Raw genomic sequence first — 15,508 nt, forward strand, 5'->3', positions numbered from 1 at the left:
ACTTTGAGGAAGTAAAGCCACCATGGGCTTCATGCATAAGCTCTGCCACCTTGTTGGCATGAGAATTTAGGCAAGACAATTCTTAAGGTTCAGTTTTCTAACCTCTGAAATATAGATTATAACACCCAAGGGTGACATAAGCTTATATATATGTGTAACTCAGATATAAGTATATGCTAGTATTGTGCCTGGCACATAAGTGTTCAATTAATGTTACTTCTCTATCTTCATATTCACCTAAATAGATAATTTTCCATTTGTTTAGTTGTTTTGTAATATCCAAAATGACACATTTCATTGTATATCAAAACGAAGATGTAGAGGCAGAAAAGTTGATACTCTCCTCACCTGCATCTTCAATAATCAATGCTGATACTTTGGTATATATGCTTCCATACCTTTCTCTTTCCTCAAATAAACATGTACAAAGTAGATTGAGTATGGTTTATTTAAAATCATGGGCAATACATAATTACATTAGATCAAGTAAGAATTACATTATTGATTAAGTCCCAAGCAATATAATTCATTAGTTGGTCTAATGTCAATATTGACTTTGTTTTTCCTCAGACTTTTATGCTTGTCAACACTTTTTAACTTAGTATTTTAAGAAGAGGTGGAAATACTAAAGTAAAACAAATTATTATATGAGGACAATAGTAAATTCTACAAGATTTATAATGGCTAATATTAATTTCCTATTGTTTATATATTATATAAATGTTTTTTGTTTTTTAAAATTTAATTTTTTGAGTAATGTCAATACCTTCAATTATGTACTTTAAGAGCAAAGCTGCCTAATGCTTAATCCTTAGAAATTACAAAATTCAGATAGAAACTAGCCATCTGAGGTTTATTGACAGAGAGCAGTCAAACTTGTGTACTGACCATAATTCAGCTATCTAAAATCACAAACAGCAACAATTAATAAGTTCCTCCAGAGTATTTTGGAAGTCGAGGCAAATTTTCTGGATCTTTAAAAATTAACTTGTACTAGTATTGCCAGTATCAGTAATAAAGCCCTTGGTGAGTTTCTCCCAAACCTATTTTCGTTTCTACATGGGACCCTTTTCAGTTTCTGGTTTAGTGACAAATACCCTTTAACTGGTGTGCAGTAACATTCCTATAATGTTCACCTGAAATCTGTGCTCAAAATGATAAAGAGAGGATTCCATTTTTAAAACAACATCTTAAATTTCTTCTAAATATCCCAAAGTAGCTACTCAAAAGTTATGGGCACATTTTCTTCCCAGTTTCTTAGGGATCTGCTGAGTTACGGAACAAAATCTTTGTTTTCCAGCATTCCGTTTTGCAATGGTGTGCAGTGGTTATAGTGCACAAACAAATCTCCTCTGACAGGAGATAAACCCTTGAAAGTGATAGTTTCTGTTGGAAGTGTAGCAAGCCCTTAACCATTTCAGCATGTATAGTGCTGTTATAATTATCATAATTGAATGTAAAAACCCAAAGATAATATAAATTGTTCATGCAGTTCAGCTAAAATGGAAAGCAATGTCTTTTGTTTTTACAAAAGGGCAATAACATTTTTCTCTTTCTGCTACTGTTCAATATTGCTCCTAGCAGATTTTATCTCTACATATTACTGAATAGTAACTTATGCCAAAGATGTCCAGTAGCTCCAGATTAAAATGTAATATAATGTACCTAAAGCTTTATTGTTCCTTTAGGTTGTTGTTTTAAACTAAAGTGGAATATTTCCCTAAAGTCCTCAACAAATGTGCACAGTTTAGAACTAAATATGTTCAAGACTTATACCAGCGCTGCTGAAGAAATGGGTCTTGTGGAGCTGTCAAATTATTTTTATGCAATTGTTTCTGCACCATTATTTTTACTGGCAAATGTACAAGTTGATAGAAAAGGAAATAATTAGCTACCTTCAGAAATGCTGATGCATGGAGCTAAAACAGGTCAGTCTATGTGTCTTAGAGATTGTGACATTTTAAATTACCTGAACAATACCAGCAGCCATCTTTGGACATAATTAACACCCAGCCTAATTAATGTCAGGTCTGTACAGAGTCACACTTTATTTACGAAATATTATTTTATTCAAACTTGCTTTTGCCCTTCATACATTGCAAAGTTTAGATTTGTGTGATGTTTTCTTAAGTGGAGCAACTTCTTTTTTCTTTTCTTTTTTTTTTCTTTTTTCGTTTCCCTCCCCCTTCAAGTAATCAATGCACTGCTGAATGAGTTCATTTTAATGCACTCAATCATGCCTCTAATGTTCGTAGCTTACGGGCGCAAGCATCAGTAATGCAGGAATGTTATATGGCTTTAGTTTGGGCCATTTCATAAAATATTCATGGAATCAAAAATGTGCATCAAAATAGCGGCTGAGAGAATTACATTTATGTTCCTGCTTTTATGGCAGCTTCACATTTAAACCCATTTGTGTTAATATCTAGTCAATCTTCCTACTTTAAAAAAAACTAAAATGGGAGAGATCATATACATTCTCCTTTGCTTAATATTTGTTCTAGACATCTGCTGTGATACAACAAATATCCATAAACTTTCAGAGATGTTGTGCAGGGAAGAGGGGTAAGCAACAATTTGGGTAATACCCAGCTATATAAAATCTCATTTTCTCTACATAGTGTTTGTCTTAACATACTACCAGGCATTTTGCAGTTTACAGCATTGTTTGGGTTTTGTTTGTATTTTTAAATAAATGAATGGATTTCTTGTTTGTGTGGGCTTTAGATAAAGTAAAACTCCCTTGTAGTAGTTTTATTTTGAGTGCATTTTCCTTTGGGTGAAAAACCATCAGTGCATGCAAACTCCTTATTATTTATGTAGATGTCATATAATTATTAAAAAACAAAACAAACAAATCTGAGGCTAAGGCTGCTTCTATCCATACCTGGATGCTCTTGTTTTACACAATTCACAGTGTTCTCCCAAGATTTTTCTGATACTACTTCATATTATTGTAGTAAATTGACTATTGATGCTATCTGTGGAGGACCATCCACAGTCCTGCCAACAAGACAATTTGGCTTCATTTTCTTCTCTGTTTCACGTAAAATATAGGTGGACTACCTGGATTTTTGCTTAGTATAAAATCATGCATTCCAGGCTTAGTTCAGCAGTAGTTAGTGTGTCTTTTTTATTGTGATTACTACTATGACCCTAGTTACTAATAGTGGTGATGACTTGCTGGTGATTCCTGGAGCAACATGATAAAACTTACTTCCTCTCAGGAGACCTTTAATATTCCCCATGAATATCCCCCAGGCCTACTCTTCTCTGTCCTGTTTTCTGTTAACTTTTATTTTTGGAACACGTTGGTGTAATCATTTCTCTTCTCTCTGTCTCATCTTCCTCATGGGAAATAATGTTATCCCTTGATAATTTCAGAGGACAGTTCTTGGACCCTTGGACTAAACACTTGTCCTTGTCCTTCTAAAGGATTGGTAGTGGGATCTAGAAATCTCATCTGGTTCCGATATATTAAAATTTATTGGGTAACAAAGGGTAGGCTATATATGAACACCTTGAAGAAGTCAGAAAGTGATGCTGTGAGCCAAATTAGAAAGTCTGATTCATTATCTACATTGATATTTACCTTTAGTTTTTTCAAAATCATCACTGTATCAATGGCCTTTTATAATATTGCTCTTGCGTATATTGAATTTAAGATTTCCAGATAAAAACAGTATGCATTATTTCTTACTACATGTCTAGTCTTAATTAATACCAGAGCCTTTACTCAGAAATTAATAAAATTTTAAAAATCCTTTTCACAGTTGGAAATAGAAATGGGATGGAAATCATATCATTGTTAATCATGCTTAAAGGGAAATACTTGCATATTTAAATTGCTCTGCTCTTTCCATAGCATAGACATATCATTTAATATTTTAAAATCAAATATTATATTATATCATAAAATGTGCTTTCAAATGCTGACCAGCCTTTAGAAATTGTAGCCAAGTCATTTGTGTGCTTAACTGCCACCAAATCCTTTTATAAATGAATCCTTACACATGAGAAGTATTGAAAAACTCTATTTCTGTATAGGTACCTCCACTTAAAATAGTACTAATCAGGATCCCAGGGACCTTATCTGTGGCAAAGTGGTGAAGGAAGGGAAAGTGAAATAATGAATAAGTAAATGACGCTACAGGTGACTATGTCTGGAGCACCCAAGGAATTCCAGGTCCCCCCACAGATGTCACTGCATAAGGAAAGCATGGAATTTAGATATAGATGTAGCTAGCTATACATCCATCTCCTTCAGAAAGACCAATTAGAAGCATATCAGTAGCTAATATCTGTGCTTCTGTTAGAGGTTATCTGTGATGGTCTGAGTAGAGTCACAGAATTATAGAACTGGAAAAGACTAGAAATCATGTAACTCAAGCACTGTTTTTAACACAGAAATATATCTCCAAAGAATTTAACTTACTCCAAGTAGGTTTCGCGACTTGTGGTTTGTTGATTAGTGTCTGGTGTGGTGGAACCAGTTGTAAGGCCTTTTGGTGATCTTGGGTTTAAATCCTAATCATCACTTCTTATAATTCTGACATAAATTTAAGTGATTTAAACTTTGTGAGCCTCAGTTTCCTCTTAATGAAAAAGTAATAATCGTATCTACTTCACTGCTTTTTGGAAGGTTAAAGAAGATAATGAATGGGGGGAAACCTTCCATTTTGACTGGAACATAGTAAGTCTTCAGGAAAGGGTAGTTCCCTCTTCTCTTTTACCCAATCATCTCAGGCCTTTTCCCATGGGAGATGTCACATTGACCTTTCTGAGAGCTGCACCTTCGCCAATAATCATGAGCTAAGCACTACACTGGTATTAGCTCTCAAAGTTTTAACAAAAATCAAATTCAGGGGCCAGCCCGGTGGCGCACTGGATAGTGCACCGCTTGGGAAGCACGGCGGCGCTCCCGCCCGAGGGTTTGGATCCCACATACAGACCGGTTCCCGCTCACTGGCTGAGCGAGGCGCGGGAGCAGCACCGAGGGTTGCGATCCCGTTGCCGGTCCCGGTCCGGTACGGGGGCGACACTGAGGGTTGCGATCCGTTGCCGGACACGGAAAAAGACAAAAAAAAAAAATCAAATTCAGCTGAAAAGACTATTTCTAGTCATCCCAAGGTCAGCCTCCATAGCAGCCAACTGAGACCAATGTCCCAAGAACCAGCCTTACTTCATTTCTGCTTAGACAGCCTGTCAAGATACAATAACGCACCCACCCAAGACTACATAACACAGAAGGAAGTCTGGCTTATATGGAATAAAAAGACACAGTCCCCCCCTATTCTCCATTCTTCCCCTCCTTTCATTTCCTTCACCTGTCCTTTCTGTACTCTAACTCTCCCTTCCCTCCTGTATCCTTCCCTTTCTGCCCTCATATAGATCAAATTTTGGACATGGATATCAGCTCTCATTTATTCTTTACGTCATTGTACCTCATTTGCATCCAATTCAATTAATAGAGTTATCCAGAGCTTTGTCTTTTTTTTTAGTCCCTATTTTTTCTGGAACTATCTGGTATACTCACACTTTCCTGTATCCACCCTCCCCCATTCACATGGCTAAAAAGAAATATGGAGCTATACTTTATGAATAAATGGATACTGCATATAAAAAAAAGAACTTTTGTATACATCTTTCCAGGGATACAGAGCTATACTTTACAGGCAGAAATGTAGTTAACAGAAGAAGCATAACACACGTATATATCAATGCTCCTTTCTAGTTTTAAAAAAAATGAGGGTCATGGGTATTTGGAGGAAGGTGTTTCTGTCGAGGTGCTACAGGAAAGATGAAAAACTATGCCTGCTTATGTGGGAGGTAAAGAAAAAATTGTCAGATAAAGTAAAGATAGAGCAGAAAACTTCAACCTTGAGTATTTGTAAGAAAATGAAAAAGAGATTGGGCATTATTTTTAAAATAACTTATATTGTATATTTCTTATTACAAAATGGACATATTTTGATGATAGAAACTTTAGAAAATGATAATTAGTAAAAAAAGAAAAATCAAGAAAAATAAAAAAATAATCAAAAAAGAAACCATCCATCACCTGAAATTCTACCTCCCAAAAAAAACATCAAGAAAAATAAAAAAATAATCAAAAAAGAAACCATCCATCACCTGAAATTCTACCTCCCAGAGATAACACTGATAATGCTTTGTAAATGTTATCTGATGTTTTCCAAAATGTTCACTTATCATAAACACCTGTCCAGGTAATGAAACATTCTTCTGTAAAATCATATTTATTTATTTATATTTATAGCTTTGCAGTCTTCTGTTTCATAATAAAAATTTAGAAACAATTCGACAGTACACGTTGCCCACTGCATATGTCTTTGCTGGATGCCCTTTGGCATGGTAGAGCAAGGACTCAGACTGGCCATGTATTTACTGAATTGTTGTACACATCATTTACTGGTTATCCACCACTGTTGATTGTCTTTCTTTGAAAATGCTATTTTTTTTCTGGGCTGACCCCGTGGTTCACTCGGGAGAGTGCGGCGCTGGGAGCGAAGCGGTGCTCCTGCCACAGGTTTGGATCATATATAGGGATGGCCGGTGTGCTCACTGGCTGAGCGCGGTGCAGGTGACACCAAGCCAAGGGTTATGATCCTCTTACTGGTCACAAAAAAGAAAAGAAAAAAAAAAAGAAAATGCTATTTTAATTTTCTTAACTGTGTGTGCATTCTATAACACTGATTTTGATAAATTCAGTGCAACATGAATTTATCAAATATGCAATAGTCATGTCAGCAGCTCCAACCTGCACTATACAATGAAACCTCTTTCAGGAAATATATTGAGCCTAATATGACCTGCTAGGTTAATTAAATCAGCCATGACAATATTGTTATAAGGACTCAACTAATTCTTGTTTTTTGCATGAAGAGTAAGTTATACTTAAAGAATATAACAAATTAATGGCTATATTTCAATTGTCCAATTGGATTTTTAAAAAAACGTTATTACTATACCAACTGATAAGAGTAACTATTTTATTGAGCACCTACTCCATAACACATTGAACATGCATTAATTTGTTTCTCACAATAGTACCTGAAGTGGTTACACTGTAATCCTATTTTGCAGAATAAACTAAGGCTAGGAGAGGGTAGGAATTAGTCCGAGGCTAAACAAAAAGTGGTATAGCTGGGATAGGAATAGGCTGTTTGCTTACAGCCTGCACTCACTCTTAGCCACTGTGGTTGGAGTGCCTAGATATGTGTTTTTTTTTCAGTTAATTCCAATAGTGTAACTTCAATACCATAGAACAGTATTTATATAACAGGATATTTCCATAAGGCAGTTGACAAGTGTAATACAGTCCACAGCGTGGAGCTGCAAACTACCCTACCAGAAATACGTTTGTTCATATTTTAAGGAATGAAATGACTTAAGGTAATTGAGAGTTTTGACTTTGAGAGAATATATTTTGTACTATATTATAGGGAATAATCCAGAAAGGCAGTTAAGTTACATCTAATCAAAAACTAGATGGAGTATACAGATGCCTCCTTGGTAAGTTCAAAGTTTAAGAAGATTCATAATATTTTTTTTTTTCCTTTTTTTGTCTTTTTTTGTGTCCGGCAACGGATCGCAACCCTCAGTGTCGTGCCCGTACCGGACCGGGACCGGCAACGGGATCGCAACCCTCGGCGTCGCGCCCGCACCTCGTTCAGCCAGTGAGCGGGAACCGGTCTGTATGTGGGATCCGAACCCTCAGCGGAAGCGCCGCCGCGCTCACAAGCGGCGCACTGTAGCAGTGCGCCACCGGGCCGGCCCAAGATTCATAATATTTTAATTTGAGATTTGTAACAGATGCATCCTTTCTCAAGATACCTGAATTTTTCTTATGAATGAAGAAATTGCCAGTCTGTTGGGAAAGCAGTGCGGGATAATAATTGGGAGCATGAGCTCTGGATCAGACTTCCTGGATCTATCACCCACCAGACATGCAGTCTTGGGCAAAATTGTTAACCTCACTAAACCTCAGCTTTCTCTTCTGTAAATGGAATCATAACAGTTCCACTCCAAAAAATTGTTTTCAGCATTAAATGAGAAATGCATATAAAGCACATAGCACAGTGCTTTGCACACATAGTGTTAAATAAAGTTTAGCTAATATGATTTGGTATTAATTATTATTGCATTTCACACTGTCTCTAAACATACGTGATCCCAGTCAATTTCTACTAGCTGAAGTACATCCCTCTGGCAGGTGTCTATTCAAAATTCATGCTGAATCTGATGGTCAATTAGATATAACTCTTTTCCCAATTTAACTCCTCTTCAACCTTAGAAATCCTTCACTGTATTCCATGGTGTTTCCCTCTTTAATAGCAAAGCTAACATGTATGCAAAAGTTTTGAAAATACGTTCTAGCCTGTGGTTTATATTCATGAATGGTTTTTATCCTTCAGGTCAGCTTCTGGAAGCCGCTGAGCATTATGAAGCATTCCATCAATTGACGCAGGGGCGGATTTGGAAGGATGAGGCAGGCCGCTTTCTCAACTTGTTGGCCTGTGAGAGTCTCCTGAGGACTTACAGATTACTCTCAGACAAAATGCTGGAAAATAAAGAATACAAACAGGCCATCAAAATTCTAATAAAAGCTTCTGAAATAGCTAAAGAAGGTGGGTGGAAAAGAACATTCTCACATTGCTTCTTTAATGGGCAGACACTGGTTCTCCCAGGAGTAAAGTAAAGATCATCAAGTGTTAGGGTGATTATTTCCTATGAAATGCAAAGACAAATGCCATCAATATACTTTCACTGTGCAATAGAGATGCCTTAGTGCTGACAACAAGAAATCCATTAGTTTCTTGAAAGCTTTATCACCAAAATTACAATCCACTCGAGATAGTGGTGTAAAACAGGGAACCCAGAATGAGAAGGTAAGGTTACCTGCAAAAGTTGAGGCGGTGTGTATGCTGTGTTTAAGGTTATATATTTCTTGCAATCTTAGAGACCTTTCACTGTTTGTAAATTCCCTGTTGTCAGGTAATGGGGAAATATGGTAAATATTTAGTTAGGAGTAACAGGAAAATAGGACTCTAATCTAGAGCCTTTGCTCGCAAAATATCTTTTGGAATGGCAGCATCAGCATCAGCATCACCAGAAAACAAGTTATAAAAGCAGCATGCCAGGCCCCACCACAGCCCTACTGTATCAGAATCTGCAGGTTAGCAAGATCCCCGGGTGATTCGTATGCACACATACGGCTTTTGTAAATGCTTTTTTTTTTTGGCCTTTGTAAAAACTCTATTGTGAGAGAAAATCATATCTTTAATATTCTGTATCATTTATGTATGTATAAAATATAAAGAAAAACTGTGGAGCATATTTTATAAGCTTTTAATTTGTAAAATGCGAGGATATTTTATTATCATATAATAATTTCTTAAAAGAGTAGCCTTTTCACGAAGGAGAAAAAGATGGAAGTTATGCTCTAGATCTAAAGTTTATTAGTTCATGGATATATTTAATTAATTGGCTTAAGTAACAGGTGGCTTATTTGGAATGAGCAGAACTGATTTTCTGGGTGTGATTTTAACTTACAAAGAGCAAAAGTAAACATCCTAGCTTATTCTCTCTGTTACATCTTTTAACAATATTAGTTATTAGGAAATCACCCCATTGAAAGATGGATCCCATTAAATGATCTGCTTTTGAATAAATGGTGATCTAGTACCTTCCCTAAAGGTATAAACGCTTGCATAAGTAGTTAGCTCTTAGATAATTTCAGCAGCAAACTTTAGCCACGTGGAAAGTTACATAGAATTTCAATGTGGAGGAATGCATCAATTAGAAAAAGGTATTTTACTTTAGGTTCACATTTGCTAAATTGTAAAATAGTTCACAAAGAAAGGAAGGGTTTTGGGTCTCTTTCAACAACCAGAGCCTGCGGAGCAGTCTCGCTTCATAAAACATCTCTTGCTTTCCAAAGGACAGATAAGGGAAATAGGAAAAAACTTACTTCATTATTATGCTGTAATAATTTTTAGTATCTTTTAAAACCAATAAATATTTGTCTGCACACTTTCCATGTAAGAAAGTTCAGAGGTCAAAGGATTACACAATATTTTACAGAGCTCTTACAGCAGCCAAAATACTTCGGGACAAAGCATCCACTCCCACTGTCTCCTACTTTGATCAAGGAGCCTGGAGCAGCAAGCTGATGATTGCTTTGATAAGGCATGCCTCCCACCTTGATTTACATAGTATTTAAGGGGTACTGAAACCCACCGTAGGCCAACTCCTTTGTTAGGGCACCTTGGTGTAATGCACAAGTGTAGTGCCAGCCGAACATCTTTCGCTTAGTATAATGCATTCAGGGTTCATCCATCTTGCAGCATGTATCATGACTTTATTCCTTTTTATGGCCAAATAATGTTCCTTTGTGTGGTTATATCACATTTTCTTTATCCATTTGTCAAATGAGGGACATTTGAGTTGGTTCCACCTTTTGCCTATAATAAATAATGCTGCAGTGAACATTTCTGTGCAAATTTTCAATGGTCTTGGATATATACCTGGAGTGCACTTGTTGGATTATATGATAACTCTATGCTTAACTTATTGAGGAACGCAAGTTTTCCAAATGGCTGCACTAATTGACATTTCCACCAGCAATGTATGAGGGTTTCAATTTAGCCACTTCCTTACCAGCACTTGTTACTTCTGTCTATTTGATTATAGTCACCCTGGTAAGTGCAAAATGGTAAAAAAAAATCTCACTGTGTGGATTTGATTTGCGCTTCCCTGCTGGCTAATGATGTTAAGCATTTTTTCATGTGCTTGCTGGCTGTTTATGTATCTTCTTTGCAGAAATGTCTATTTAGATTCTTTGCCCCTTTTTAATTAAGTTGTCATTTTCTTACTGTGTTTTAAGAATTCTATATATATTCTAGATACAAGTCTTCCATTAGATACATGATTCGAAAATATTTTCTCCCATTCTATGGGTTTTCTTTTCACTTTCTGATGGTATCCATTGAAGCACAAGTTTTTAATTTTGATGAAGGCCAATTTATCTATTTTTTTCTCTTTTTGTTATTTGTGCTTTTACTGTTGTGACTAAGAAGGCCTTGACTAGTCCAAGGTCACAATGATTTACTCCTACACTTGATTCTAAGAGTTTTACAGTTTTAGCTGTATTTAGATCCGTGATCTATTTTCAGGTGTGTGTGTGTGTGTGTGTGTGGTGTGTGAGGAGGATCCAACTTCGTATTTTGCATGTGGATATCTTGTCTTGGTAGCATTTGTTGAAAACATTACCCTTTCCCCAATAAATTGTTTGGATACCCTTCTCAAAATCAATTGACCTTAAACATAAAGATTGTTTTTTGGATTCTAAATTCTATTTCATTGATCTATATGTCTATTCTTATTGCAGAAATACATAATCTTTGTTACTCTGGTTTTATAGTTAAGTTTTGAAATTAGGAAAAGTCAGTCTTCCAACCCCGTTCTTTATCGAGATTGCTTTGACTATTCTCATCACTTGCATTTCCACATGAATTTTAGGATCAGCTTGTCAATTTCTTCAGAAAGGGCTGGTAGAATTTTGATAGGGATTGCATTGAATCTGTCAATCAATTTGGGAAATATTCCCATATTAACACTAGGTCTTCCAATTCATAAATATGGGGTATTTGCCCATTTATTTACATATTTTAAAATTTCTTTCATTAATGTTTTATCATTTTAATGTACACATCTTGCCTTATTTTGTTAAATTTACTCCTAATACTTTATTCTTTCTGATGTTATTGTAAATGGAATTGTTTCTTAATTTCATTTTCAAATTGTTAATTGCCTATATGTAGAAATAAAATTGACTTTTGTATATTGATCTTGTATCTTGAAACCTTGCTAAACTCATTTATTTGCTTTGATAGTTTCTGTGGACTCGTTAGGATTCTCTAAATACAAGATCATGTCATCTGCAAGTATAGTTCTGCTTCTTCCTTGCTAATCTGGATGTCTTTCCCTTTTCTTGCCTAATTTATTTGACTAGGACCTCCAGCATAACACAGTGTTGAATGGAAGTGGTGCTAGGGGACATCCTTGTCTTATTCCTGATCTTAGGGTGAAGGTTATCAATCTTTCACCATTAAGTGTAATGTTAGCTGTGGGTTTTTTGTAGATACCTTTTAATAGACTGAGAAAATTCCTTTCTATTCCAAGTTTTTTGAGGGTTTTTAGCATGAAAAGGGATTGGATTTTGCCAAATGCTTTTTCTGCATCTATTTAGATGATCATGTGTTTTTTGTCTTTCCTTCTATTAACATGATATATTACATTTGATTTCTAAGTACTTAGTATGGATATATTCAGATTTTCTTTATTCTTGAGTCAATTTCACTCATTTGTGCCTTTCTAAGAATTTGTTCATTTCATCCAGTTTATCTAACTTCTTGGTATACATTTGTCCATAACATTCCCTTATAATTATTTTTATTTCCATAAAGTTTAAGTTATTTCCTTTCTTTCATTCCTAATTTTGATAATTTGAGGCTCTCCTATTTTTATTCCTTAGTCAGTCTAGCTAAAGGTTTGTTAATTTTATTGACCTTGTGAATGAATCAATTTTTGTTTTGTCAGTTTTCTCTAGTGCTTTTCTATTCTGTTTCATTTTTTTTCACTCTAGTCTTCATTATTTTCTTCCTTCTATTTGCTCTGGGTTAGTTGGATTCTCTTTTTCTAGTTTTGTAAGGTGAAAAGATCTTTCTCATTTTAAAATATATAGTTTATAGCTATAAATGTCCCTCTATGCACTGCTTTAGCTGCATCCTGTAAGTTTTGGATTGTTCTATTTCCATTTTCATTCGTTTCAAAGTATTTTCTACTTTCACAAAGTAATCATTTTACCTTGTGATTTCTTCTTTGATCCATTGGTTATTTAGGAGTATGTTGAGTTTCCACAGTTATGAGTTTCCTAAAATTCTTTCTGTTATGTATTTCTAATTTCAATTTATTGTGAATACCATCTTCTCAATGGAGTCTACCTTGAAAACCGTATTTAATATTGAAAACTTCTTTGTCCTCTGTAGCCCCACTTAGCACTTCCAACGCCCCTTATCCTGCTCTGTCTTTCCGCCAGAGTACCTATCACCATACAACTTACCACATAATTTATTATATTTATTGTTGTTGGGTTTTTTAAAAACTCTTTATGTTTTTATCCTACACAATACAAGTTTTGGTACATGTGTCACTAAATTTTAATAGTGCCAAGATTTCAGATTTAACCTTTTTTTTTTTTGTTTGTTAATCCTACTCTTTTTGATATTTACCTCTGTCATTTACTGTTTTCACTTCATCTTAGCTTTGTCTCACTTAATAAACAGGGAAAGTTCTCACGTTTAGATACTATTTTAAAACTAACATTGGATGTATTATTACTGCTTCAACTAACTGCCTCAAAATCTGTCTTTCTATCAGCCAGGAGTAGATTTTTCTTTCTTCCTCTTTGCTAAGCTACCCCTCCCATAAATTAGATGAAAATGGTGATACTATATCAGCCCAGGCAGTTGCCAGAGCATTAACACAGTTACATCATTTAACACAGCAAGTACAAACCACACTCAATTAACTTTTAATTATCCAAGAGGTAACTTCCTGTCACAACCTCTTCCTTCTATTGCATCTTTCTCTTCCCTAGTCCTACCCCTATGCCCATCACCCCTAAACCAGCAGCAGAACAAAAGTAGTGCCCAGGTGAATTATAAGAGTTAAAATTCCCCAGATTGGGTCACAGTCACTGGCATCAATAACTATGCTAAAGTGAGATCTTGAGGGTATAATTTTCTGCAATCTGTGAAGAGCTGAAGAAGAAATAAAAAGTAATGTCACAGCCATTTGCCATCCTGTTTTCTTAAAGTCTTCCAATGAGCCACTGCTTCATGAGTGGTAATTCAGTGGGTGGTGAGAGTGAATGCAGCGTGGAGAATTGCTGCCTTCTACTGAAGTCTTTCATAGGTGGAATGCAGGGCTTAGAAATCTAAGGATACTAACTTTCCAAAGACCAGAAACACAGGTAGATCTGTCAGCACTTGCATTACCCAGAAGTTAGGTAACATTGGATAAAATGAATAGAATATCACAGAAATTAGAAAGGCTAAATTCCATGCAAAAAGATGATGAAAGCATTACCAGTGATTAGCAAAGAAAGTGTGTTTTGATTTCAAAATATGCATGGAATTTTGTACTAAGAAGCCTAGCTTCATTAGCCATTCTCACCCAAGTTTTAGTCAATAGCTTTTAAATTGAGAATAATCAAAACAATAATTCCTTAATTTGTTAATTATCTGCCCTGTTAGAAACTTAGCTGAATGTCAGTCCATGTGAGTCAGTATGAGTGTTTGTGCACCAATTAAGTTGCACGGTTGTTTTCCAGTTTACCAGTTGTTTCACTTATGTAGTAGCAGTTATGCTAGACGATTGTAGGTCTTTACATGGCTGACTAGTATAAAAATTACATATGAATGTCAAAATGATGATACCAGGTTGTGTATATAGAGGGAAACACCTCATAATTACATTGTTAATGCACCTTACTCTAACATCTGTGATTCAGGTAAATTGTACTTACCTTAGCTTTTTTTTCATTGCATAGCTAGGTTTAGGGATTACTGATAAATCTATGTATCTTTTCTTTTTTTCGTAGTAACTTTCTGCTGTCTTAAAAAGCAAGGATTCTGTTTGCTGTGATAAATCAATTTCTTTAATGCCATGGTAATTTTTTTACTTCTTTACTCTAGGAAATGACAAAAAAATGGAAGGAGAAGCTTCCTATTATTTGGGCTTAGCACAGTTGGCTGCTGGAGAATATGAAACAGCATTAACAGTAAGTTAAAGGAAACTTTTAATCATTGCCACTTTCGATTTTTATTTTATTGTATTTATTTTATTGTTTTGTGTATTAGCATAAAGCCAATACAAATGAATTGGGCCGGAAGTATCCCTATTTACAGAGACCAAAGCAGAATAATGATATGCTTGAAGCATTAAAAAATTGCTTTTATTGTTTAGAGAAGGCAATATACAGTCAACTACCATGAAGTGCTTTAGAATATATGAAAGTTAAGGGGCTGGCCCGTGGCTCACTTGGGAGAGTGTGGTGCTGATAACACCAAGGCCACAAGTTCGGATCCCTATATAGGGATGGCCGGTTAACTCACTTGGAGAGGGAGGTGCTGACAACACCAAGTCAAGGGTTAGGATCCCCTTACCAGTCATCCTTAAAAAAAAAAAAAAGAATATATGAAAGTTAAATATATAGAGTAATATGGCTCTCTATGCTTCCATATCACAAAGGACAAAAGGAAATAGGTTTAAATGAGAGCAAAAAGTAAATAGTAAAAAAATAATAATAATAAAGTGACTATAATTTAATCAGGGAAATTTTGCTGAGGAAATAATGTGGTTATTAAGCAGCAGAGTGAGCTGCGTTGAGTTAGCTCTTTAGTGTGTGTGTGTAGAGGTGGGT

General features: G+C 35.5%; 1 protein-coding gene across 1 annotated transcript in view; it reads left to right on the forward strand.

Moving 5' to 3' along the window:
* LOC103606051 (tetratricopeptide repeat protein 29-like) overlaps positions 1–15,508 on the forward strand; it is a gene marked incomplete at its 3' end in the record, with an annotated part of 93,637 nt that overhangs the window by 59,105 nt on the left and 19,024 nt on the right. The window contains exons 6-7 of the mRNA XM_008590648.1: positions 8,436–8,648; positions 14,781–14,866. Of these exons, the coding sequence (XP_008588870.1) occupies positions 8,436–8,648; positions 14,781–14,866 (299 nt within the window). The remainder of the gene's footprint in view (positions 1–8,435; positions 8,649–14,780; positions 14,867–15,508) is intronic.

Source organism: Galeopterus variegatus, unplaced genomic scaffold (assembly GCF_000696425.1).
Source record: "Galeopterus variegatus unplaced genomic scaffold, G_variegatus-3.0.2 Scaffold6247, whole genome shotgun sequence".
NCBI classification, from domain to species: Eukaryota; Metazoa; Chordata; class Mammalia; order Dermoptera; family Cynocephalidae; genus Galeopterus; species Galeopterus variegatus.